Source organism: Nannobrachium achirus, assembly GCF_963921795.1.
Source record: "Nannobrachium achirus genome assembly, chromosome: 2".
NCBI classification, from domain to species: domain Eukaryota; kingdom Metazoa; phylum Chordata; class Actinopteri; order Myctophiformes; family Myctophidae; genus Nannobrachium; species Nannobrachium achirus.
In genome coordinates this window covers 42,814,145-42,839,022 of record NC_137811.1, presented here as the reverse complement: position 1 = coordinate 42,839,022, position 24,878 = coordinate 42,814,145, and the positions used below count along the sequence as shown (strand labels likewise).

General features: G+C 43.2%; 1 protein-coding gene across 2 annotated transcripts in view; it reads right to left on the bottom strand.

The window, feature by feature from the left end:
- atp2c1 (ATPase secretory pathway Ca2+ transporting 1) overlaps positions 1-24,460 on the bottom strand; it is a 47,758-nt gene extending 23,298 nt beyond the window's left edge. For both annotated transcript variants that reach the window (XM_080751170.1, XM_080751171.1), the window contains exons 1-5: positions 24,349-24,460; positions 12,109-12,213; positions 10,528-10,644; positions 3,090-3,179; positions 624-659 (exon numbers count right to left, since the gene is read on the bottom strand). In XM_080751170.1, coding sequence (XP_080607296.1) covers positions 624-659; positions 3,090-3,179; positions 10,528-10,644; positions 12,109-12,213; positions 24,349-24,372 — 372 coding nt within the window. In that variant the 5' untranslated portion in view covers positions 24,373-24,460. The remainder of the gene's footprint in view (positions 1-623; positions 660-3,089; positions 3,180-10,527; positions 10,645-12,108; positions 12,214-24,348) is intronic.
- Positions 24,461-24,878: the final 418 nt, after the last annotated feature.

The window sequence follows — 24,878 nt, the reverse complement described above, 5'->3', positions numbered from 1 at the left end:
CCCATCAACCCACCCACCCACACACACACACACACACACACACACACACACACACACACACACACACAACCAAATGTGATTACAGTATGCAAGGATTCACACTGATTGTTGCTATTCATATTTAATGGGATCATAAAACATTGAAGATTTATGAGGCCATGATGAATGAGCAGAGATGTTTGTTGGCAGGCCACGTGTTTCCAATGCACGCCCCCACATATGGACGTAAAGTCGCACACATACATACAGACCTGCCAAAATATTTTGAGTACCACAATATTGTTACGAGGGTAAATAGGCATTTCTCAGTGTTCATTATTTTAGGCAGTATCGTGCGTGCAGCCCATTGGCAGTAAAATTAGAGTAAATTAGAGTATCCAGGGTAATCCACTGAGTAACACTAGAACACCCTTCAAATACACACCACAAAGTCATAGACAGTCATGCATGAACACACACACACACACACACACACACACACACACACACACACACACACACACACACACACACACACACACACACACACACACACACACACACACACACACACACACACACACACACACACACACACACACACACACACACACACACACACACACACACACACACACGCTTACCTGGACAAAGGCAACTGTTACAACAATTATAATGGCCTGTCAGAGAGAAAGAGAGGAGAGAGAGAGAGAGAGAGAGAGAGAGAGAGAGAGAGAGAGAGAGAGATGAAGGGGTCTGTGAGTGATCAGCAAGAATGACACCAACAGCAGTGAATCCTGATCAAAACCAATAACATGTGCTCATCAACAGAATCCAGAACTATCAAGTAGAGCCATACCATATAAACTGGACACTTTAGCCAATGTCAACTTTCATAGTGGAATACAGGCGGTTAGCACAAACTACCAGAACTATCAGCTCATGTGAATCAAGTATTTGTCTTAAAAATTCAAAGTTAAATGTACTTTCCATGGACTCTGCTTCTACACCTGACCTGTCATTAAATACGACTGTTGTGTTGAAAATCATAATGACTGTTTAAAAACATTCCCAGATAACTGAACGATTACGGAACACACTTTTACACCCAGGCTCCAAGTTGAAGTTGGGCGTTTCTATGATCAAGATTCCTGAGACCCATGTCTCAGGAAGAGGTAGCCACATTTGTTATCTGAGAGGGGTAACTGATTGAAGAGCTCCATGGGGGGGGGGGGGGGGGGGTTGAGCTGCGCATGAGTATCACGCTGCCGGCCGAGTTCAGTGAGCTGGGAGAGTGCATCAATCTATACCTCCATGGTATTAAAGGTGCACGATCATAGATTACTCATCATGAGAAGACATGCAATTACATTTTTTTAGGCTGCTACGTAGCTCCTTGGTTCCATTTTATGGAGTAGCCTATAACTGGCATCTACTGGTAGAATGGCATTTTACTACAAATAGTAAATATTAGGTTTGTCAGGTCCAAATAATACACAACATTTGGGGTCCATTCCATAATATCTCAGAACCAAATCAGATCTTGGAAGGAATTTCATGGACTCCCAAAAATGTAGGAACCAATCGGATCTCGGCACAAATTTAATTTGTCATTTTGTAAAACAAACAAACATCCCTTCGAGAGATGATAAAGCTGAACTCTACTCTGCACTACATGAACTTAACTATTTTACCGCGGAACAAGCGCTCGTTCTTTGTTTCACGTGTTTACAGTAGCAGCAGCTCCAGTAACGTTAGTCTCAAATCTGGAGCGCACATAAACAACAATGACGGCGGGATCAATTCTTTGGTGGTTTTCTCAGCCTGGATCTACTTTCTCTATTTCTATGACTGAAAACTGGTGCAAACCGAGGGGGAGGAGCAGCCTCTCGCTTCGTAATGGCGGCCCCCATAATGTTGTGTTTTTTTTTTTTTCACGACTCCATGAGCGATGCAGCTGTCTTTTACACAAGACCGCGATAGGAAATAATGGATGGCTATTTTTCTATAAAATCGCAAAGGTAAGTAAGCTACTTTGATGGCCGTGAGCAGACTGTAAACAACCTAAATGGCAGTAAAAGAGTATAAATAATAATAAATAATGCTATGGATTTGTCTTCAACTCCGGACTTTAGTCACATCATCCCCTCTCCTCCATGCTTCTCTGCATGGAATACTGATGAACCAGAAATGTCAAAAATTATCTCCACTAGCTGTTCTCTGAGGCCCCAAGTCGCTGGCGGTGACAGGCACCCTAAATAGAACTAGATGACAATGACATCATTAACTCTTAGCAGACCATAAGTCAAGAGTGCTTTGTACGGCATACTGCGACAGACACACACACACACACACACACACACACACACACACACACACACACACACGCACACACACACACACACACACGCACACACGCACGCGCGCACACACACACACACACACACCCCAAGTCTTGTATCCTCTGCTGTCAGGTTCTGTTGTCCTGGAAACGTCCTGTGCAAAACCTAATTTATACTTTGCTGAAAATAACCCATGGCGACATCATGCAACACTTATAAAGGCTTTACTATGTAAGCTGTCGCTGCATCCATATCACAGAGGCAAGACGAAGGTGCATTTGATTCAATCCATGGTTTTAATTAGTGTAGGCGTACTGTATAAGAGTAGAACAAAAGACAGCAAAAGTATGAAAGATAAACCAAAGAAAAAGGAAGAAAGGTAAGACCCAGTAACAATAGTTTTTTTAGAGGTGTGTAATTTTTCCGGTTGACTGAAATGACTAAACAAAAGAAAAAAGTATGAACCTAATTTATACTTTGCTGAAAATAACCCATGGTGACATTGTGCAACCTTTATAAAGGCTTTTCAATGTAAGGCGCCCTTTATCAATGTCACCAAGACAAAATGTAAGTGGATTTGATTCAATCCATGTTTTAATTAGTGTTGTAGGCGTACAAGAGAAGAACAAAGAAAGACCAAAGAAAAAGGAAGAAAGGTAAGAGCCAGTAACAATAGTTTTACCAGGTGTGTAATCTTTTCCCCTGTTGCCTGAGATGACTAAACAAAAGAAACATAAATAATAAAAGTATAAAATGTGGGGTACGTACCACAGTGATGCTGCAGGCGTCATCAAACTGGTGCATAAGAACACTGATGACTGCAGAGGCCAGCAGCAACATGATGAGAGGATCTTTAAACTACAGAGAAGGGACAGAGAGATGGAGAATGAAATGAGGAGAGTGTGTGTGTGTGTGTGTGTGTGTGTGTGTGTGTGTGTGTGTGTGTGTGTGTGTGTGTGTGTGTGTGCGCGTGTGCGTGTGCGTGCGTGTGCGTGTGTGGGAAGGTAGTTTAATATAGAAATATAGTAGTGGTTGGGAGAGAGAGAGAGAAGTTATGTCATAAATGAAATGGGTTAGCTTACAATAGTGCAAAATCAATGTCAATGTTCTACATCTTACTTTTAGTTAACTTATTTTTTTTTTCCTTCTTTTTTTTCTTCTAATTAAGATTTCGTCGTTACTTGCCCTCTCCCCCGGCTCCCCCACACTTGTAAAGCAACTTTGGGTCCTCAGAGAATTCAGTCATTATTCCTGCTGTTGCATCCTACTGACTCACCTGCCAGTGAGGAGTAGGGATGGAACGAAACGTGATATTATCGTTTATCATGATTAAAAAAAACACTTCGATTTAATTTATCGTGATATCGTGCTCCGTCATGCACTGGGATCAATTCACCTTTTATTTGCCGAGCTGCATATCCGGTTCCACTTAAACCCTCTATAATTGGTAAAAGGTACTTAATAAACGCACTTGATACAGTACTTTTTTCACTCTCTATCAAATGTATTTGATCTACAAGCACACAACGTGTTGTGAGCTTGTAGATGGGCAATTTTTTGGCAAATGTTCCACCCCAGGATAATGGATTATTTGATTATCGCGATAATATCGTAAATCGCGATTTATTTTGTCACAATAATCGTGATATGACATTTTCGTATCGTCCCATCCCTCGTGAGGAGCCCCCAGCGGGAAGACGTAGAGCCTCCCACTCTACATCCTCCCGCAGAGCGCTCCCTGTCGAGGTGTCACCCCGGCACGTAGGAGTACATGCAACGACCAATATCACCCTCCCTGCCCCGGCTTCCCTCCCCCCAACACGGACCAATAATGTGCAAGACGGTCGTTTAAGCCGGATGTGCACCACGATGGATTAGAACCCAAAACATCCGTGGTGGGCAGGGACTTTACCACTGCGCCATCCGAGTACAACATTCTACATTCTGACTGTTACTATACCCCTGTTAATATACTCCTCTGTGTGTGTGTGTGTGTGTGTGTGTGTGTGTGTGTGTGTGTGTGTGTGTGTGTGTGTGTGGGGGGGGGGGGGGGGGGGGGGGTCTTTTTTTGGCCAGTCAATTAGGGCTGTCACGGTTATGACATTTTACATGGCGATTAATTGTCACTCAAATAATTGCGATTAATGATTAAATTGTATTTTTGTCGTTTTACCTTCACATTACATTACATTTCTGTTTGGCTTGTAGGCTTTGAAGTTGCACATGGCAGATATGACACATAAATATACAAAGAAATGACAAATATATTTGACAACTTAATACTTAACCGTTTTAGTGCCAGCCCCTAGAGGGCGCCAAAGAATGCCAAGGTTTGTCCCATAGGCGAGCGCATTAGCATCCGGGGACTCACGTTGCAGTGACGCGCGTGCTCACGTTCGTGCACGTCATGGAAAGGTCCCGGATGAAAATGGCTACAGAATAGCTATTAGCATTTTGTCATTTAAAAGATCATTTTTAGGCGATTTTGCCGTAAATAAACCTCGCGCCACATCCCTAAAAACACAATCCAGATATATGGGCCTCCAAAGATGTGGTTTTTCATTGGATTCGGCGGCGATTCGCGGCAACGTTCGCGGCTAACGGCCGGCGGGGGGCTCCCGGATTTCGATCACTGGCTTGAAAATTTAGGCCCAGGCTTCAGAAGGCCTCGGATCATTTTATTCATTTCATTAAAAAAGCCGAACATGTTCGGGATAGGCACACTGGACGTCGTTCCGGAAGTGGCGCTGAACATTCAGTGAACATTGGGGGGCTCAAAAATGTATTTGAAACCATTTTTAATGGAATATATCGTCGGACCATGTAAAATGGCTAGCTGGCTAGCGTAGGACGAGCCAGGACCACCCACGACTCTACAAGCATCTCAGGGTAAGTCAATTAATAAAAAAAAATTGTATTGGATTGAAATAAAGCCGAACATGTTCGGGATAGGCACAGAATGAGTTAAAACGATTATGACAAAGTAATTGCGATTATGTCAAATAATTGCGATTAGACGATTATGTAATAACTGTGACAGGCCTACAGTCAATACCAACTTGACATGTCAACAAGCCTGGCAAGTTGTCAATCATTCAGTGAAGCGATTGTGGAGCACATTGTTTCAGTGATCCAGGGCAGGCCAACAGGTCCACAGCTATTTTCAGCAGCAACACATTCAAATGACCCCATTTCCATGCTAACAACAGGATCGAACAGACCAACTAACAAAGCGCTTCTACAACATTCCTCTGCATTTTTCCAGTGAAGAGCAGCGGCACTGCAGGAAACTAAGTGATCCACTTGCTATCGGCTCTAAAATTGAAAAACTAAAAACGCTTCTGCATCTTTTTTTTCCCCCCAGTGAGCTAGTTTGATTTGAAGAGAAACAATACGTTTATTTTACTGCCAAGACTTGCTGGTATAGTATCCAGGATGTGGGTGGAAATGAACCACCACCACCACCCAGCCCAAAAAAAGTCCTTTATGACTATACAAATTCATCATGGCAGGTACATTGTAAGACAAGTTAAACCACTGCAACCTGTATAGACAAGATCAAGTTTCCTTCCATGGTCATAAAGTCTGTGCAATTAACTGGCCATTTCCTGTTCCGAGTAGCATCTGCCTGTTGTCACAACTGGATCCAGCACGTCTTACAAGTGAAGCTGGTGTGTCTATGGCTCGTTTGAAAAAGCAGACAGAGGCATCTGGTGGCTACGTGGGCTGAAGTGCAAGCAACATTAGTTCAAATTCTGCATGTAATGTAACTAAAACAGGGGTCTTCAATGTTTTCAGGCCAAGGATGAAGCAGGAACCCCCACAACCTGTTCATAGATTCCATATAGTTTCATCACTTGACAGCACAATCACAGTGTATTTTGGATTCATGTCATTCATTTGAAAACACACAGTTTTCAAATATCTAACCACTTGATCCGTCAATACTTAATAAACTTGACCTTTCACTCTGTACTTAGTGTGCTCTTTTCCCCCTCTACACCAAACCACTTTTCCGAAAATAGCCGATCTACAAGCTCGCAGCGCGAGGCGTTGTGAGCTTGCTATTTTTGGCTAAAGTTATCAGAATATGGACGCTAGGGTTCAAGTGGTTAATATAAAAAAGGGGAGTTTCTATCACACAAAGATTTGGAGGACCCCCTGTAGTAACTCTGAGGACCCCATAGGGGCCCCGGACCCCGTTGAAGACCCCTGAACTAAAATATTAAATGACAGTGCAATACCATAACTATGGTTTCAATTTGCTATAACATCAATTGTAGTTTTATTATCAAACAATGTGTAAGCATTGCCATTGTGTGTCACTTCTAACCGAACTTCTCACTTCTAAATTGTTTTCTAATACATAGCTGCAAGCAATGAAAAAGAGCTAACTAGATGGAGCAGGAAGGAGATGTGAGAGAGAGTGAGAGACAAGGGTAAATGTGTGTCTGAAAGACAGAATGGAAACGGTGGGTAGAAAAGAGAAAAATAGGACAAAGGCCCCTCTTTCATTGCAGGGAAGAACAAACAACCTCTGCTCTGCTCCTCTCCTCACATCTCTCCCGTTCCATCCTTCCCATTTCTCTCATCTCCTGCCCTCTCTTCTGGTGGCTGTGCTATATTTAACCTCTCTCTGTTCTGCTCGTGGCCACAGAGGACTCAGCACAGCTCAGCACCATAGCACAGATCTCTCCTTTTTTCCTTCTTCCCCCTGGAAACCAACACGTAACGTTTGGGAGTCTGTGTCCTTGTCAAACACACCAAGCTCAGGGGTTGCCTGCAATTGCCTGGGGGAGAGCAGCAGAGATATTTCACTTTGAAAAACTTAAGGGGGCAATGAACAACATTTCAACACCACTGTCCAGAGTGGCTGAAGGTACATCCTATATACAGTACCAGCCACTTGAAACAATTTGATATTATAAAAAGAAGCGATGAGTGATTACCTGCCAAAGCAGCTACTAAATTAGACAAACCACTGTCATTCATGACTAATTCCACTTGGTTGCAACCGTTGGGGAGCATTTAGTATCAAAACACCAAGCATGTAGTGGCGTTTCCATAAAGCCACTTTTTGCGCATTAACGGCTTATTCGCTAACTCTTTTTATGGAAACCCTTCAAAATGCGAATAAACTTTCATTATCCGCAAAAAAGATTATCCGCTTGGAGGAGGAGGATTTTGAGGCTTAATCGAATAAACTAAATGCGCGTTTGTGAATGGAAACGGGTCAGACGATAAATGCGAATAAAATATGACGTTCTCGTCCATATCGTCCTCCTATAACACTTTCCCCCGCCGCTTAATTAACGTCCAATGTATAGCGTTAGCCTACAAAACAAGCCGGTTGTTACACACGGAGTGACCCTTCATCATCACACCGTGTTGCGCGTGCCATAAGTGGCCGTACAAGCTCACAGCAGATCGCATCTGCGACGCTGCAGGATGCAGTCTGACCGGAGGACTCAACCGGGCGGCGGGGCGGCCGCCTCGGCTCGGGGACGCCCCTCGGGGGCACCTCGGCTCGGGGACGCTTGCTCTGTGCTCCCGCCGGCTGCACTTTCTCTGCAGCGGTGCGTCGCGACCGGCTCTGGGTCGGGATGCGTGTGCAGTCACAGCAGTGCCCTCACGTCTCTCGGTCTGAAAAAAATCAGCCCCATCCCAGGCCAGCTCTGTGCACTGTGTGCAAGCCCGCGGGAAGTGTTTACAGCAGGTCGGTTAGACGGACCCAGGCAGGATCTCCCAAGAATCGCATTTCACCAGTTTAATGGAAACGGGCTAAATTTGCTTTGTCTTAAAGCATGTCTGATAATTCGCTTCCCTAATTCAAGTTTATGGAAACGCCACTTGTGTCTGTCTGTCAGTCACGCTAATCAACAACTGCTCAGCCAGTCTTTGCCACGGAGGAGACAACTTCTCTCAACCTCCTGTAACTTTGGAACCGTTTGTCCAAATGATATTTCCCCCCACATGATCACAAAGACTGTCCGCTTGCGTGATCGATCGGCAGGCCAATCGTACCTCTCGAAAAAAGTAAAAATAGGGAAAATAGCTGGTAATCCCAATTACTTAAATGTGCCGTATTAACACATCGGATGCCCACGTTAATTCAGGGTTTACCCTCGCAGGGGCCCATCGTCTCCATGGCAACACGTCATTTACGTACCTTCGCGTCGTGGAAAAAGTATCCGTAATACATTGAGTAAATGTAATCCAAGTATGTCCAGTTTATTTTCACAATGATCTTTTCTTTCAGTCAGGACAGCTTTTTACCAATCTTGGGCCACAGCGTGTGTGTCACGGGCGGTAGAAAGGGTCGCGTTTTGAACATGGTGATTGAAAAAGCTAGACCAGGAGAGGAATCCGCCATGTTACGTTACCTCCGCCGCGTCACTGGGAAAATAGTATCCATGATACGAGTAAATGTAATCCACGGATGTCCTGTTTATTTTTACGATAAAGTTTTCTTTCAGTCAGGACATCTTTTTATCAAACCTGGGCCACAGCGTTTGTGTCACGGCAGGTAGAAAGGACCGCGCATTGAACATGGTGATTGAAAAAGCTAGACTAGGAGAAGAATCCGCCATGTTACGTGTATCTCCGCCAAGACTCCGTTACTGGGAAAATACTAGTATCCATGATACATACGGATCGTGCGAGCCTGCGAGGGGACGATAGAGTGCAGTGCAGGATAGGAACAGAAGCTTGTGATTGGCTGCAGGGAGACTGCACATCCTGGTCACGTGTACCGCGTTGCATTTTGGGAAATGTAGTGTTTTTCCCATATTGTTGGCGTTTGATCACCGTGGTAGAGCCTTCATTGTGGTAGCAATGTACAGTAACTACAGTACAGTATAGATTATTGTAAAACGCGTCAAACGCGTCGTGGGCCTCCAGAGACATCAAAGAGATTGGCGTGTAGACACCTCGTGGGCACCCGATGTGTTAAAAGCTGTGACAGTCGCTACTTGACCTTAGGGAGTGTTACTTGCGTAACACCAAAGTGACTTTGGAGAGGAGAGTTTGGAAAAGACGCTGGGAGAAAGTCCATTCTCAGCGCCTCAGGAATTGACCTATGCCAAGGTCCCACCCCCTCAAGCTACTATTGGCGCTGACTAGAGTAAGAGTGACAGCTAACAAAGCTACAGAGTTATATTAGAATATAATAGAATAATACAACTAATATGTTGTCACTCTAACTACTTTTATTATGTCACAGAGATAAAATGGCAAATCAACCCCATTTCTCAGCCTCTCAGTATCATTTGGTATCCCATGCACATCTTTACACCATTTTCTGCACAAACACAATTGTCCAGTCTGTGTTCTTCAAGGGGGAGAACGGGGCAGGGTTGTGGGTGCATGTTCTCTCATGAGAGTGTGTGTGTCTTTCCTACACATAAAGGGCCTACTTTTGCTTTCAGAAATTGTGCCATTACTTCATACATGCTATGCTATTTGTTGTAAAGTAGCATCTACTTAGATACATTGTCTTGAAGAGAAGGAAAAAAGAAAGAAAACAGAGAAATAATCCTGGTTTGAACTCTGCTCTACATACAAAGATTTAGTGCTGCTAACAACAAGAAAGTGAGACATCACTCTAAGGCTTTGCAGTGAATCAGTCTTGAAAATATGTATTTAAGACTGTAAGCTTCTTAACATGTTTTCTTTGTGTTGTGATATTCATGTATAAAAAGACCTTTAACACATGGGATGCCTAACACATCTGTGAACGTGATAACTCTTCCCTCTGTGAAGTGCTGCGGCCCCATTATCACGTTCACAGACGTGTTAGCTGGTTACCATGGTAACTGTTAGCCCCCGAGCTGCCGCAGCCGGGAGTGAGAGAAAAATCTCAGTTTCTCATGATGCCTCGCGGAATACTACATTCGCAACCTTCCGTCGCCCATTGAATTGTATTCATCCTGGCTGCAGAAAAATTTATATATCTCTGCTTCTTTTCCCATATCACGCGTTTGGTCAAAATGGCCTGTTTTCTATGGACCATATTTATAACACAGATCATCGCGGTTGTATATTTTCTTCTCCGCATGAAAGAAAAGACTTGGAACGGTCGTGAACGGGAGCCGCCCCGTGCACGGAGCCATCGAAAATCAGGTAAATACAATAGGAAAAAGCCGTGGCAGTTACATTAGTTATGGCAAAACTATGACAGTCTAAGTGTAAGCATAGGATTTAGTACCTGGGAGATGTATTTCTTCCATAGCGGCTCCTCCTCACTGATGTCAAACTCGTTCCAGCCATGATAGGCCCTCCGTCTGCTCACCTCCTCCTGGGTGAGGCCTAATTGCAGGTCAGCCTGGGAAGAAGACGCGTCTCATCAGCGTACTGTATGTGACAGCGAGGTTTTCACACTCAATTTATTTGAAGGGAATCCTCATCAGTACACTCGTTTCTGGAGTAAATTTGCCACAGAGGATCACAGAATCCATCTTGAGTGAACTCTGACATGATGATTTATTCATGCCGTTGAGCAATAACAATACCGTTTTTAGTGTCTTCACCTTGAGGAAGAAGCTAAACTATCATTTTGACTATGCACAATTCTGCTCAGCCAGAATATAAATCAAAAGAGATACATCATGGTTTGCCAGTGGCAAGGCAGTAGTAGATGGTATAAGAGTCTTTCCTTAGGTTAATTTTCTTAAGTGCTTTTTTAGGCTTTTAGGCGTTTCCTGATTCCAGACCTCAATTACACCAAAAAACCCTGAACTTTCAACATTCAGTGTTTTTTCTGTAATCTGTAGTTTTTTGAATTACTAGGCTCAGAAAAGTGAGTTTCTTTGCCTCAGGACGTACACATCATCATCCAGGGGAGGGTGTGGTTGTAGGGGAGGGTGAACTCAACAAACAAAGTGGTGAATGCTCGTAAATGGTGGATGCAAACACAATGTAAAGTAACAGCAAAGGTGATACACCCTCCCCTACAACCACATCCTCCCCTGGATGATGATGCGTACGCCCAGAGACAAATGAACTCACCGTACTGAGCCTAATTATTCAAAAAACTACAGATTACAGAAAAACCACTGAATGTTGAAAGGTCAGTTTCTTTTGGTGTATTAAATTGAGGTCAGGAAACATAAAAAAATAAAAAATAATTAAATTTGATGTCATTAGACTTGATGTCATTAGACCTTTAATAGTGTTTTGACAGTATGGCAATATGGCAGTTTTATTGGATACAATGTGTTCCACCAAGTACCAGACGGTAGTGGATTATCTGTATTATAGTCACGCATATTTGAAATAGAAACACATATGAAGGTGTCATGTATTTCAATTAAACAAAGCTATGAATCGGAACAAGAAACAGGCATGCCAAATCCTGGAAATCTGTAATTGCTGAATCCAAGTATCCCCTTTAATCGACAACAACATTTTTACTTGAAAATATTGACATCAAAAGTCAGTTTTTTACCTCAATATGTTAAAAATAAAAGTAAGTAGCCTGTTTTCTAGTAACAGTAATTCTTATTAATTTAGTTTGAAGCTTTACAGAGCAGCAAGTTCACATACATTTGTCATTGTTTTAACATTAAACAGTAAAATAAATGTTTCCATTTTCTCTCAAGTACCCCCTGTATTACCCCTGCGTACCCCCATTTGAGAAACACTGGACTACAGCAGAGCCTATTGCTGCTGTTATTGTGTCAACCAATTTCCCCTAAGAAATGTATCTTATGTTATTGTGTACAAACACTCTAGCCACATCTCATCATGGCTTTACAACCATGTGTGGTACAGTTTGTTATCTTATTACCTGGAGGATACACGCTACTTCGTTGACAGGGAGTTCACTGGCTTTCTTCGAGGCTAGTACTGGGACCATGGTCTCATCTTCACTATAGGGTTGTCTCTCGGAAAGCTGCAAGACAGAAGACAGACAGCTCAGGCAGATGGTAACATGCAACACTGAGGAACAAATACAATACTTTAAGTGCTAATGGGCCATTAGTCTGTCTGGGTCCAGCATCTAGCCTGCGAAACATAATCCACATCCGATAGTATCACAGGTACCGTATATGATCTGCCTTTAATCCCTACGCAGCTCAGACAGAGCAAGGTTTTCTTCTTGTCAGTGGTCACCTGAGATTAACAAGTAAATCCCCCACAGATTAAATATATCTATGACAGGTGACAAAATGGTTAGTTGTGATCTTAATCTGATCTACGGTATTTCAATTACTGAGAGTAAAACAGGGATTTACAGATACATCATGCTGTTCATCCTAAACAAAGTGAAAGTTACATCACATCAAGTGTTATTGCGACCGTAGGTCGCACTTACTATCAAAACCTGCACAAACTGTGAGTCAGTCTGTCAGTCCGTCAGTCAGTCAGTCTGTCTGTCTGTCTGTCACACCTCACACGTCACACTATTGCCCTGCTCATATCTCCGCAACCGTTGCCCCGATCCATGCCAAATTTTGCACACACGCTCCTTGGCTGCCAAATTACAACCTCCAAGGACCCCCGGAGCTCCAGGGACCCCCAGGTCCCTGGGGGACCCCCAGATGTAAAAAAAGACCAAATGTGCAAAAATGACCAAATGACCACTCCAACATGGCTGCTCACGGGGAATTCCCGGGGACCACCGACTCCTGGTGCTCCAGAACGGATGCCAAAGTGGTGGCGCCCACAGTGGAGGACCCCCTCCACTGCAGCTCACATAAAATGCCGTAACTCGGGCTAGGAGCGTCCGGGAGAGCCGGGGCCGGTACCTATTCGTCCGCCAAGGCAACGCGGAGACCCCACCCCTCATTTCTCACATGGCCCTCTTCTAGCGCCACCATGAGGCCGATTCTTGCAAAACACATTTTTGGACACTGCTCCTACAGATTTTGCCCTAAAATCACGCACATCGGTACACAGTATGTCTACACATTGCCCACACAATTAGGAACCAATGGCAGTTACAGCCCTCTTTGTGTGTACATGTGACCTACGGTCGCTTATCTCCCGATTAGGGAGTCTTACTGGTAGTAAAAGGTGTAATGTTGGACAAAGACATAATTTCACACATTTTGCAGTAACAGGTAATAGTAATGTAATGCACTACTAGATCATGGGCCTTAAAACAGGGGGCCCGACAAATCTTTGTGTGATGGAACATTAGCCAAGAATAGAAGATCTACAAGCTCAGCTATTTTTCTCATAAAGAGATTAGGTCCAGTCAGACAGATTCAGAGTACACAGAGTCAGAACCTCTTATAGACAGCTAGACTATAGAGCCATGCCGTATCAATTAATATGAATTGCACAAATGATGGGTTTTATTTAGATTTTTAAAGGGTACAACCAGAACGTCTATGTTTTTGCAGTGTGACACCAGCTGTGGGTTCTCCTATAGATTTTTTTCTGATTATGTTTGGCCTTCGATTGAAATTTGCTAAGTTTTGAACTGGAATTGTAGACTAGTTGTATTATTCATATACAAAAAATAATTGCGACCGTTAGGTCGCATTTACTATCAAAACCTCCACCGGCTGTCAGTCCGTCCGTCCGTCCGTCTGTCCGCCAGTCAGTCAGTCAGTCAGTCAGTCAGTCAGTCAGTCAGTCAGTCAGTCCGTCAGTCAGTCAGTCACACGTCACACTTTTGCCCTGCTCATATCTCCGCAACCGTTGCCCCGATCCATGCCAAATTTTGCACACACACTCCTTACCTGCCAAACCATTCTCACATGGCCCTCTTCTAGCGCCACCATGAGGCAGATTCTTGCAAAACACATTTTTGGACACTGCTCCTACAATTCTTGCCCTAAAATCACGCAAATCGGTACACAGTATGTCTACACTCATCTCATTAACATGGATCTGTCCCATTTAGCGCCACCTTCAGGCCGATTTTTTAAAACACATTTTTGGCCACTACTCCTACAGATTTTGCCGTAAAATCACGCAAATCGCTACACAGTATGTCTGCACTCATATCATCAACATGGATCTGTCCCATATAGCGCCACCATCGGGCCGATTTTTTCAAACACATTTTTGGACACTGCTCCTACAGATTTTGCACTAAAATCACGCAAATCGGTACACAGTATGTCTACACTCATCTCATCAACATGGATCTGTCCCAAATAGTGCCACCATCAGACCAATCTTTTCAAACACATTTTTGGACACTGCTCCTACACATTTTGTCCTAAAATCACGCTGCAACCTGATGGTCGCTTATCTCCCAATTAGGGAGTCTTACTGGTTGTATTGTAATTTGTGCATACCGGTATGTAGTTTTTACAATGAGGAATTTGTTTTGTAAGATTTTATATTTAGTTTTTTGTTGTACAAATTCTACCAAGAACTTACTGATCTCAAACAGCACTGCCACTGGGTCGAGAGTGAGAGCTGTGTGTGACAGTAAACAAAACGGTTCAATGAACAACTTGCTTCCTATATTGGTGTAACTGAGAAAGGTGAAAAATATATTTGCATGGTGATGGAGTGTCCAACTACAAAGCGGGAGAGAGCGACAGAGAGAAAGAGACAGAGAGAGAGATCTACAGTAGGAACAGAGCATAGATAAATTACCGTAGATGGTCTTGCAGCCTGCAGGTCGATATTCATTGTTTCTGTTTGTTCCAAATACTTTACATATTTTATCATCCCCAATGCCCAGTCTTGCGTACTTAAGTCACCTTCGACTGGTAACAATCTCTTGTATGAACAGTGCATGATGGTAAGGAGGGTGATGTGTGAATCACTCTTCCCCGCCTAGGCACCTATGCTGGCAATTTATGTAAACAATTGCCGGAAATACTGGTATTGTAAGCTACAGTATAGATAGCCAAAGCCTGCACAAACACACTGTTGCCATGGTTGGCATGCCATGTTGATAGTTTGCAGATCCGAACACGGTGTTTAAAGTTTTCAAATGAAAAGCCTATGTGACTAGTTTTGATTGGAGAATATGAGGGCGGAATTCTAAAAGGTAAAACCTCTCCCTCACAATCACATGAGTGCAGTTTGTAAAGGTGTCACAGTTCAGGCTAATGAACAACAACAAAAAAACAAAGGATACCAGTCCAGCACACCCATATGCAAGTTGAAGTGATGCTACAGGGCAGCTCCAACCAAGGGTGCCACTGCCAGGTCTCACAGCTGCGCAAAGTGCATGTGGCTGAAATGATCTGGACAGGAAACAGTGCAGCTGCACATTGTTGCTGACCAGCAAGGAAAGATTTATCGGCCTCCGTGGCCAGAGCACAGCATTCAGTGATTTTAGTGTTGGCTAGAGCAGCCCGTACCTCAGAAGATAGCCGTCGCCGGCGATGGAACAGGTGGACAAAGAGCCACCTGTGCTTGGACTTGTCTCGTCGCAGGAGATTCAGCATTTTGTCCATGAGTTCAGACGGTCTGCTCTCGGCCAGATCTCGCTTGGTGTCAGAATATTGGAACCTTTTCAACAGATGAGCTTTGAGTGTGTCGTATTTATTCCCTCTGGGAGGACTGCTAACTAAGTAAGCTACTCTGGCTGCTGTCGAACTCCCGAGGGCTGATACTACATAATCGTATTTATTTTGTAACCTCTTCAGTTATGCCCTGTGGGCAAGTCACAATGCAAATAGGTGAAGACCGTTTTTTTTGTGTGTGTGTGGTGGCACCCACTAGAGGTTGAGGCCCTAAGCGACAAGATACAATTTACAATTTAGGCATTTAGCAGACGCTCTTAATCCAGAGCGATTTACAATAAGGAAGGTAATACATCAATACATATACTGCTAATGGCCGGTTCTGATAATCTGATTATTGCTAACTTTGAATCATTGTCCCTTGTGTATTTTAATTTAATTACCTCCAAGCCAAGGAGTTATGCACAGAACTTACAGTAGTTAGGAACAGAAACGCATAGACCTCATTTGTATTTAGTACTATACCTATACTCATACATTAAATCATTAAAATTTAAAAGAGAGCGCACATCCCCGGGCAGCACCAATGGACCCCCACAAAACATTCGCTGGGGGTCCACAACTTCTCTCTGTGAATCGCAACATGCGAAGCTGCCCCGTGTGTGTGTGTATAACTGTCACCAGGCAGACATCCAGTCATAGGAACACACGCCTTGCCCACAATAAGAAGTCTGCAACTGTGTCCTCCTCTATGGTTGCTGCGTTTGTCATTAAATATGTAGCCATGTGCATGCCCAAAATAATTGTAATAGTAGTATCGCTTGATACTAGATGCGAGGGCCGCAAAGTGGCCCAAACCTCTAGTAAATACTACAGCTCCAGTCACCATATCAGCCCAGGAATTTGATTACATCTTTCTCCTAGCCTCTGCCAAGACATTCAAAACATCACAATTAGTAGTTTGCATCAAACCTAAGTGCAACGCACACACTCACACAATCAATACTTTGTTTGAACTTGGTATACTGTAGAAATGAGCCCACCACCAGCAACTAATTTACCTTTATCCTTTGATTAAACTGCAGGATCTACAGAAGTACTGGTGGCACCCCTCACATCCAACAGTCAATGGTGGCAGCGAAGACCAATTAGGCTTTTAGCATGAACCAAGACAACAGCAATGCATTCCAGATTCCCAGCGCTTCCCATCCCCTCTGCAGTCACCACCTGTAACTCCCAAGAACACTACTAGAGAAAGGGCTACAAGGAAAAGTGGCATCATGTTCCTTTGCTCCTGGAGACACTGTTCTATTGCCCTATTTGAAGGAGACAGTACTAGAAGGCATTGCATAAGTCGAGGTTGAGTGGCTGAGAGGATTGTTTCTGATTACGAGTGACAAGAGCTTAGAGCTGAGGTACTCCGGCTGTCTCTTCCCTCTCTGCTCCACTTGATCAATGAACACTCACACATTGTCTTTATTAGAAAGGGAAACTCAATCCCCCACACCAACCTGGCCCCCCAGTTCCTCCACTGCATCCATTATTGTTGATAGTTTTGATAATAACTTGCTTTAATGCTAAAGAAGTGATTGCATTGTCTACTTTAAATTGTTCAGCATACATTTGTATTATCTTTTTGGACCATACTAAATGATTGAACATTTCTACAACATTAGGCGACATCTTTAACCGGAAACGGTCCAACGTGCACACAGCGTCATTATCAATGAAGTGATCATCTGATTTGGCCAATCAGATTTTATTTTCATAATTGTATAGAGCACTGAGACAAGTCACTCTTGTGTCCAATACATTCATGCCCTATTATTGTGTATACACAATACATACATTGTATACACAAGACCCCATACAGTTTTTAGATATTTGATATTCATTACACGCCTGGTTCTGGTGACTGATATTTTCTTCTGGTGTGAAGGGGCCGTGTTTTTTTACTTTTTTGAAAATGAAAACAATATAATAAATTTAAAAAGTAATTGAAAAGAAAATCCCCCTGCCCCCACCCCAATGCATTAGATTGGACAATATCACTCAACAGAAGAACAGGGATGTGTATTTCAATGTCTAAATCAGGGGTCAAATCTTTGTGACCTTTTTCCCTCCTTTTTAATATTAACCACTTGAACCCTAGCGTCATATTCTGAGAAATGTAGCTGAAAACCAAACTTCGGCTAAGAAGTTTGGTGTAGAGGAGAAAAAGAGTAGACAGAGTGGTTCAAGTGGTATCTGATTCTGAAAACACAAATTGACATGAATCCAAAATACGCAGATGATTGTGCTGTCAAACGATAAACTATGGAATCTATGATAAGGTTGTGGGGGTCCCTGCTTCATCTCTCTCTCAGCTAAGGGGTCCTCGGCCTGAAAACATTGAAGACCCCTGGTCTAAATATTGAGTCCAGCAACTAGGGATGGTCCGATCAGGTTTTTTGGAACCGATCAGCGAGCACCGATCACAAAAGTTTGATCACCCGATACCGAACAATCACCGATCAAGTTATTATTTATATTTTCTAAATGTTAATGTTTTAACTTTAATTCATTCATTCACTCATGAATTCATTTATATATTTGCCTTATAGTTATTTACCAGCATTACTATGTATTTATTATCATAGCAGTAACTAATTCGATCGGATCGGTGAATTTACCTTTTGATCTAAACCACCGATTATTGCCGATCACGCTTTGATCGGCCCGATCCGATCCATTGCCGATTGATCGGTAACATCTCTACCAGCAACAACTTATACAAGTGAAATGCCCCTTTAAGCTGGAGCAGAACAACAAAATATAAACGGAGGTGGAATAACACATTGCAAGACCTTCAGTTAAAGTAGCATTCATTTATAAATGTTTTAAGGACCCTGGAGCCAAGAGTCACAGGGCCTGCCAGCCTGGACTATTTTCAGTGCATGTTTACTTATCGTTATCGGTTTACTCTAGATATTATTTATGGAAAACAAATGTTTAAAAAAGAAACCCACACCAAGAAAAAAATGTTTTAGGTCCTCAATTCCATATGTTCTATTTGTTGTCCCAGGTGATTTTGTCGTGTTGTTGTTTTTATTTATATTCTACTTTTGCTCCCCTCGCTGCTAGGAGAAGAAAAAATAAAGGCCAATAGTAGCCCCCAGCAGTTCTGTGTACTGTGCAAATGTCCAAGAGGTTCACGATGAGTAATACAGCTGCTCTCTCTTATCTCTAGGCTCGTTCTATTCTTCCTCAAGTGTACAACCTTTCTTCCCACTCAGCGGGGTTAATTATTTTCAGGCAACTCCAATTAGATCCGGGTCAAACTCTATTAACGATCTTGGAGACCGCGATGGAGAAGTGCCAAAGCACCTGAAGGGAGGGTCTTTAAAAAAAAACACAGCACAGCAACTTACAGATGCTGTCCCGTCACACTGCCTTTAGAATGCACATCACATAAAGCTGATAAGAGCCAAGACTTGTTTCACTATTCCACAAGCGTGATGTACATGCTAAGTGAGCATTAAGCCATGTCCAGCACATGGAGATAACTGTAGTTTATGACCAAGATTACCAGGGTAGATACTAGGGAGAGCATGGGGCTAAACCCACCTGCTGCAACTACTGCAAGCATATAAACTATGCTCTTTTTTTTGTATTCATCAAACTTTATTTGTATAGCACATTTTGGAAAGGGGGGGGGGGACAGAACTGAAACACCTGTCTCCACTGAGACAATCTCTCTCTCTGCATTGTTGTGTAATCTATGCTCTTCTTAGTGGCACTAAACATTTTCCACTTGGAAGTGTAATGCCACTTTTGAACTTTCTGAACTCAACTACTTTCAACCACTGAACTCAACTACTTTCAACCACTGATGTTTTTTGTTGCCATCCATTGTTCTATAGCAGTCACAACAGTTTGGGTCATGTGTACAGATCACATGCAACAAGACACCGCACACAAGACATACACATACACAATACACAAATACAGCTTCATGTGACTTCACAACCAAGCGCAAGAAAGATGTGGCAAGATGCCAAAATGCACACTGCAGGGTCTTACTTCTACCGCCTACTAATAGATGGCCTAATATTCATGGGCATGTCTCTGTAACGAGTCCACTGAAATGTAAGCCAGTCTAACAGTAACAACTGATCATCTGGTTCTCAACTGAAGGTTCTCCACTTATGGATGCAAGTAAACGTTGGCGTTGGCATAACATAGGTCTAGAATATATTGAAAGTCCCCAATCCTTTTGTTAGTGTAAATTTGCACATACTGTACGTGAAATGTGTCCACTGCATTTACCCATCCTATAACTACAGTACTAGTTGCAGTGTGTGGCATATTCTACGATGCCCGGGGAGCAATTAGGGGTTAAGAGTCTTGCTCAGCAACACATCGACACGTTGCTGGCCTGGCAGATCGAACATAGGACAAGGATATCTGGCTTCCCAGGCAGGCTCACTAACCAGTACTAACCACTCAACTATTTTTGTCCAATAACAGTTTCTCGATAGCTCTTTAGGTGAGAAATAGGTTATGCAGTTGCTCAATCTTAGCAAAAATAATGTCAAGCACAAAAGGATATTGCCAACAGTAACTACCCAAAAAGTGGTTAAAGATTGCCAACAGTAACTACCCAAAAAGTGGTTAAAGATTTAGACATCAGCTGCATAATTGCCGATACTGATGTCGTCAAAACTCGGACTCAATTTAACCCACAATGCAGCTAAGGAGGAAAGGTAGGGTGACCAGACGTCCCGGTTTACCCGGGACAGTCCCGTTTTCAAGCTGCGTGTCCCAGTGTCCCGACAAATATCTCTAAAACACTAATATGTCCCGGTTTTCAACATTCATTGCAAAATTGTCCCAGTTTTCGCCAGAAATAAAATAATAGTAGCTGTTTTTAGTGGTTGCATAGACATTTATCATGTTCTTTTCACGAAAACATGCTCACCTATAACCAATCAGAAAACATGAACAAATTCATTGCGTGTCTGAATTCAATAACGAGGCTTTTTGTCAATCACTCACTGCCTGCATGCAACCCTGCGGTGCGTGTGCGTGTGCACAAACGTTAGAGAATGGGCACGCACGTGCGCGGTAAGGTGCGCATTGCTTTGAGGGTCCCGGTTTTAGGCAACAGTGGTTTGCGTCCCGGTTTGAGCGGCTGAAAATATGGTCACCCTAAGGAAAGGACATACATGAGTACCTAATTTACCTCCAGTTACTGCAGCCTACTAGGCTATGTCTCTCTCCAGCACCGCCTTGTGAAAATTCTACCAGTTTTGTATCACAATTCAGTCAAAATTATCACTGCCGTCTACAATGAGATAACGGTGAATCGTGTCATCATTGTCAAGGACAAGGTAAAACTTTCTATACAGACTTGAGACCGGACAAGACTCAATTAACTTCTTCAGCCCTGGAGGAAATGTAGGGACGGACACACACACACACACACACACACACACACACACACACACACACACACACACACACACACACACACACACACACACACACACACACACACACACACACACACACACACACACACACACACACACACACACACACGTACATGTTACAAGTGAGGGATGGCTACTTGGCTGGCATAGGTAGATTGCTGGTCTGCCTGAAGAGGCGTGAGAAATACTGACCGGGAGACAGTTAGAGAGCTGGTTATGCCAGCATGCCCACAAAACTCCCTTCCTCCCTTTGGCAGGTACACAACAAGAGCAAACATACAGTTTCAACACACATCACACTGAGGTAGGCACTAGGCAGACAGCTTTTTAAATACAAGCGGACAATATTATGAATTTCTGACCATTAGTTTATTATATTATGGAGAAGAATGTGAGTTGTTTACATACATTTTCCTATTCTTCTGAAACTGATGATATATATTCACGCAATATCCTTGCATGAATCAACATTCTGAATCTGTCCATGCATCCTTCCAAACAAGGATGCACACAGTCACAGACCTGTCTCAGTATCCCAGTCAGATAACAATCTAATCTGGGTATCTGAAATCACACAAAACCATCTCATTATTCGCATGTTGACTGATGGTGCTTTATGGGATTCTTTCACTCATTCATTGCAGCCAGGGCCAGGCAACATGACACTATTTGTGGAAAATACTCAGAAACTTGACCATCACGCTTGCTGCACTAGCTGGTCTGTCTTTAGTGCAGACATTTCACAGGTTGGTGTAGCCTCTATGGGCAGAATCCAGGCTGAAATCTATACAAGACATACTCGGAAGCTCTTTTGAGGTACATTTTGCCAGTTATGAGAAAGAAAATGTCCTCATTTAAATGTGAGGAAGGTAAATTATCTTTCTTTTCATTAACAAGGGTCAAGGGTTAATCAAGACTAAACAGACAAGTCAGCAGGTAAATATAGAAATTGTGGTGTTAAGCATTCGATATAACCAAATAAGTTATAGGCAAATATTCTACTGTCCCCGTCCCCCATGACTACTGGGACTAGGGGTTTGAATCCAATGTGGTGCCTCGGGCCTCCGGCTTTCCCGGGCATCTTTATGAGCATTTTGCTGGAAGAAAGAGGCTATCTCTGTGGCTGCATTAGTGACTCCTGTCCTGTAGGTTGGTTAAGGGTGACAGATTCATTGTGTATAGGAGGCATGTGGTTTCAATACTGCCCCTAGGACCAAACAGTTCTCCTAAGCCTTTGTAGTCCGACTGCCATTGGACAATGTCCAATTTCTCATCCCATTTTCAGCCAGGCCACAGTCGTGGAAACATTGCCATTCCAATCAAAACCTTTTTTTCTGGTGGAGTTTTTTTTTTTTTCAGCCTGGCCACCTACAAACAGAGTATGGATTGATTACATCCATACTAATAGCAAATGGCAGGATCCCAGCCCTTTGTAGCCTACATTATACTAGCCTACACAAGTAGATGCCATGGCAGAGTAGACATTACTAGGCAAGCCTAGAGCTCCATTCTAAATATACGACAACGTGACTGGTGGCTTACCATTAGCTAAACTAAATATCAAACATATAATTTTCCGAATGTCTGTCTGTCTGAGTGTCTGTCTGAAACAGCGTTTCTCATCAGTGGCTGGAGCAATTGATCTGAAATCGCATCACCATTAGCATATGAACACACCTGACATAACTGTGAAGCCCGTTTTGTCACTTTCACAAATCATATGCTGTATATTAACATTTTTATGGTGTATCTACTATCTATTCTGCATCTAGCATGAGGCACATCTATTCTGCATCTAGCATGAGGCAACATGTTTAACCAGCTCTGTGTGTGTGTGTGCAGGCAGGCGGGTGTGTATGCAGGCGGGGGGGATGTATCTCTGTAGCCATTAAACGAAACGGGTATTTCTTACATTGATGCTCCTATTATCATGCAAGCACCAGTTCAAGTTACTTTCCATCCCTCATATACTGTATGCACAGTGCACATCCCATAACCCACACACTGCACATCATTTTGGAGCTCATATCTTTGAACGGGTAAGGGCTAGTTGGGTATAATTCCATGACACAGGATAAACATCTGTCACATCAGTACTCTGGTATACCCAATAAACCGGACTTCCTACAAATCACAGGCCTGTCAGTACCCATTATAGACAATAAACAGAATGTATGCTGGATGCACACACTGCACAACCGCATCCCTCCGAGAATATTCTGGATGGTGGGTGTGCTCAGAAGTAATGATGTATTTGAAAGAAACTGCTGTTAAATTATATAGTGCAGTGGCTAATGCTCTCACAAATAACTGAAGCTGCTCCATCTTGCACCAAGTCTGAACATGCCATGTCCATCCTTTTAAAGCCCCTGTGGGCTCCATCACCATTATCACAGACTTTAAAACCCATACAGGGAGAGGGAGGTTAGCAGGACTATATCCAAACAAGCACACCTGCACACCCACATACAGTCGTCTTAATGTTCCTTTAAGATGACATGTTATGAATGTTGCTTTCATTTTAAATGTACATAAAGTCGTTTGTCTTTTTATGGGTAAACAACATACAATGTTATGATCCCCAAAAGTATCCGAAATCCGGGTATCCTGCGATGAGCGTCAACTTGATCATTAACATGTTGATTCATTTTAGCAAAGAAATCTGATTTTAAAGTAATGCATGATTACAAGGCAAGACAAGTTTATTTACAGACAAGACCAACTTGCAACACCGGGGCGAAGAATGAAAGGACATTATAACGCTGAATGGCAGCTAAAGCTAAATGGTCAACTATACTGGCTGACAACAATTACACCAGGACGCTGCAGACTACAACACACAATTATTCATAAATATTCAATCCCAGTCAGAGGATATGGCGGCGGCACGAACGGTGTGGGGCATCATCATGCTATCATGTAAACAACAATGTCAGTGCACCGACATGACAATACTGCCCAAAGTTAGCCGTGTCTAGCTAACGTTAGCATGATAGCCTCGATCATACATAGCTTTGCTAAAGATGCTGCTAATATCGCTGCGGGAAGGAAGTTCAAGGCAATGGGGTTATTATAACTATGACCGATGTTTAGTTTAAGTAGGCCATCCCAGGGGCCTATTACTTAAACTACATTTTAGTGGAAACGTGGCGATAACACACATAAACTTACCAAAAGCTCCCGTTTCTTCAGCATCTTCCGTAAAATCCTGCCAGTGTGTCGGTTTGTCTTTGACGCCTGACGGTCGGTCGCTCTCTGCTGGGTCTCGGCGTGGAAGAGGCGGAGTCAGGTGTCATGCGTTGGTGTGTGTGTGTGTGTGTGTGTGTGTGTGTGAGTGTGTGCGTGTGTGCGTGCGTGTGTGCGTGTGTGCGTGCGTGTGTGTGCGTGCGTGCGTGCGTGCGTGCGTGTGTGTGTGGCTCTGGCGTGGCTGTGGAGAGGGCATTGTTGGGCATTGTTTTTGCCCTCACAGCAGCGTGGTGTATCTATTCAGCATCTAGCATGAGGCAAGAAAGACCCAAATTCAACATTTTTAACTCAAATCTTTGCTTCTGGCCTGGGGATCCCTGGAACCGAACGTAATATTTTGAGATGGGGGTCTGTCAGAATCGATTTAATTAAAATCCTATAGATCCTAATGAATCTATAGGATAGTCTTGGATCAAGTCATAGGCATATTACATTTTAATACATGGCATCTACAG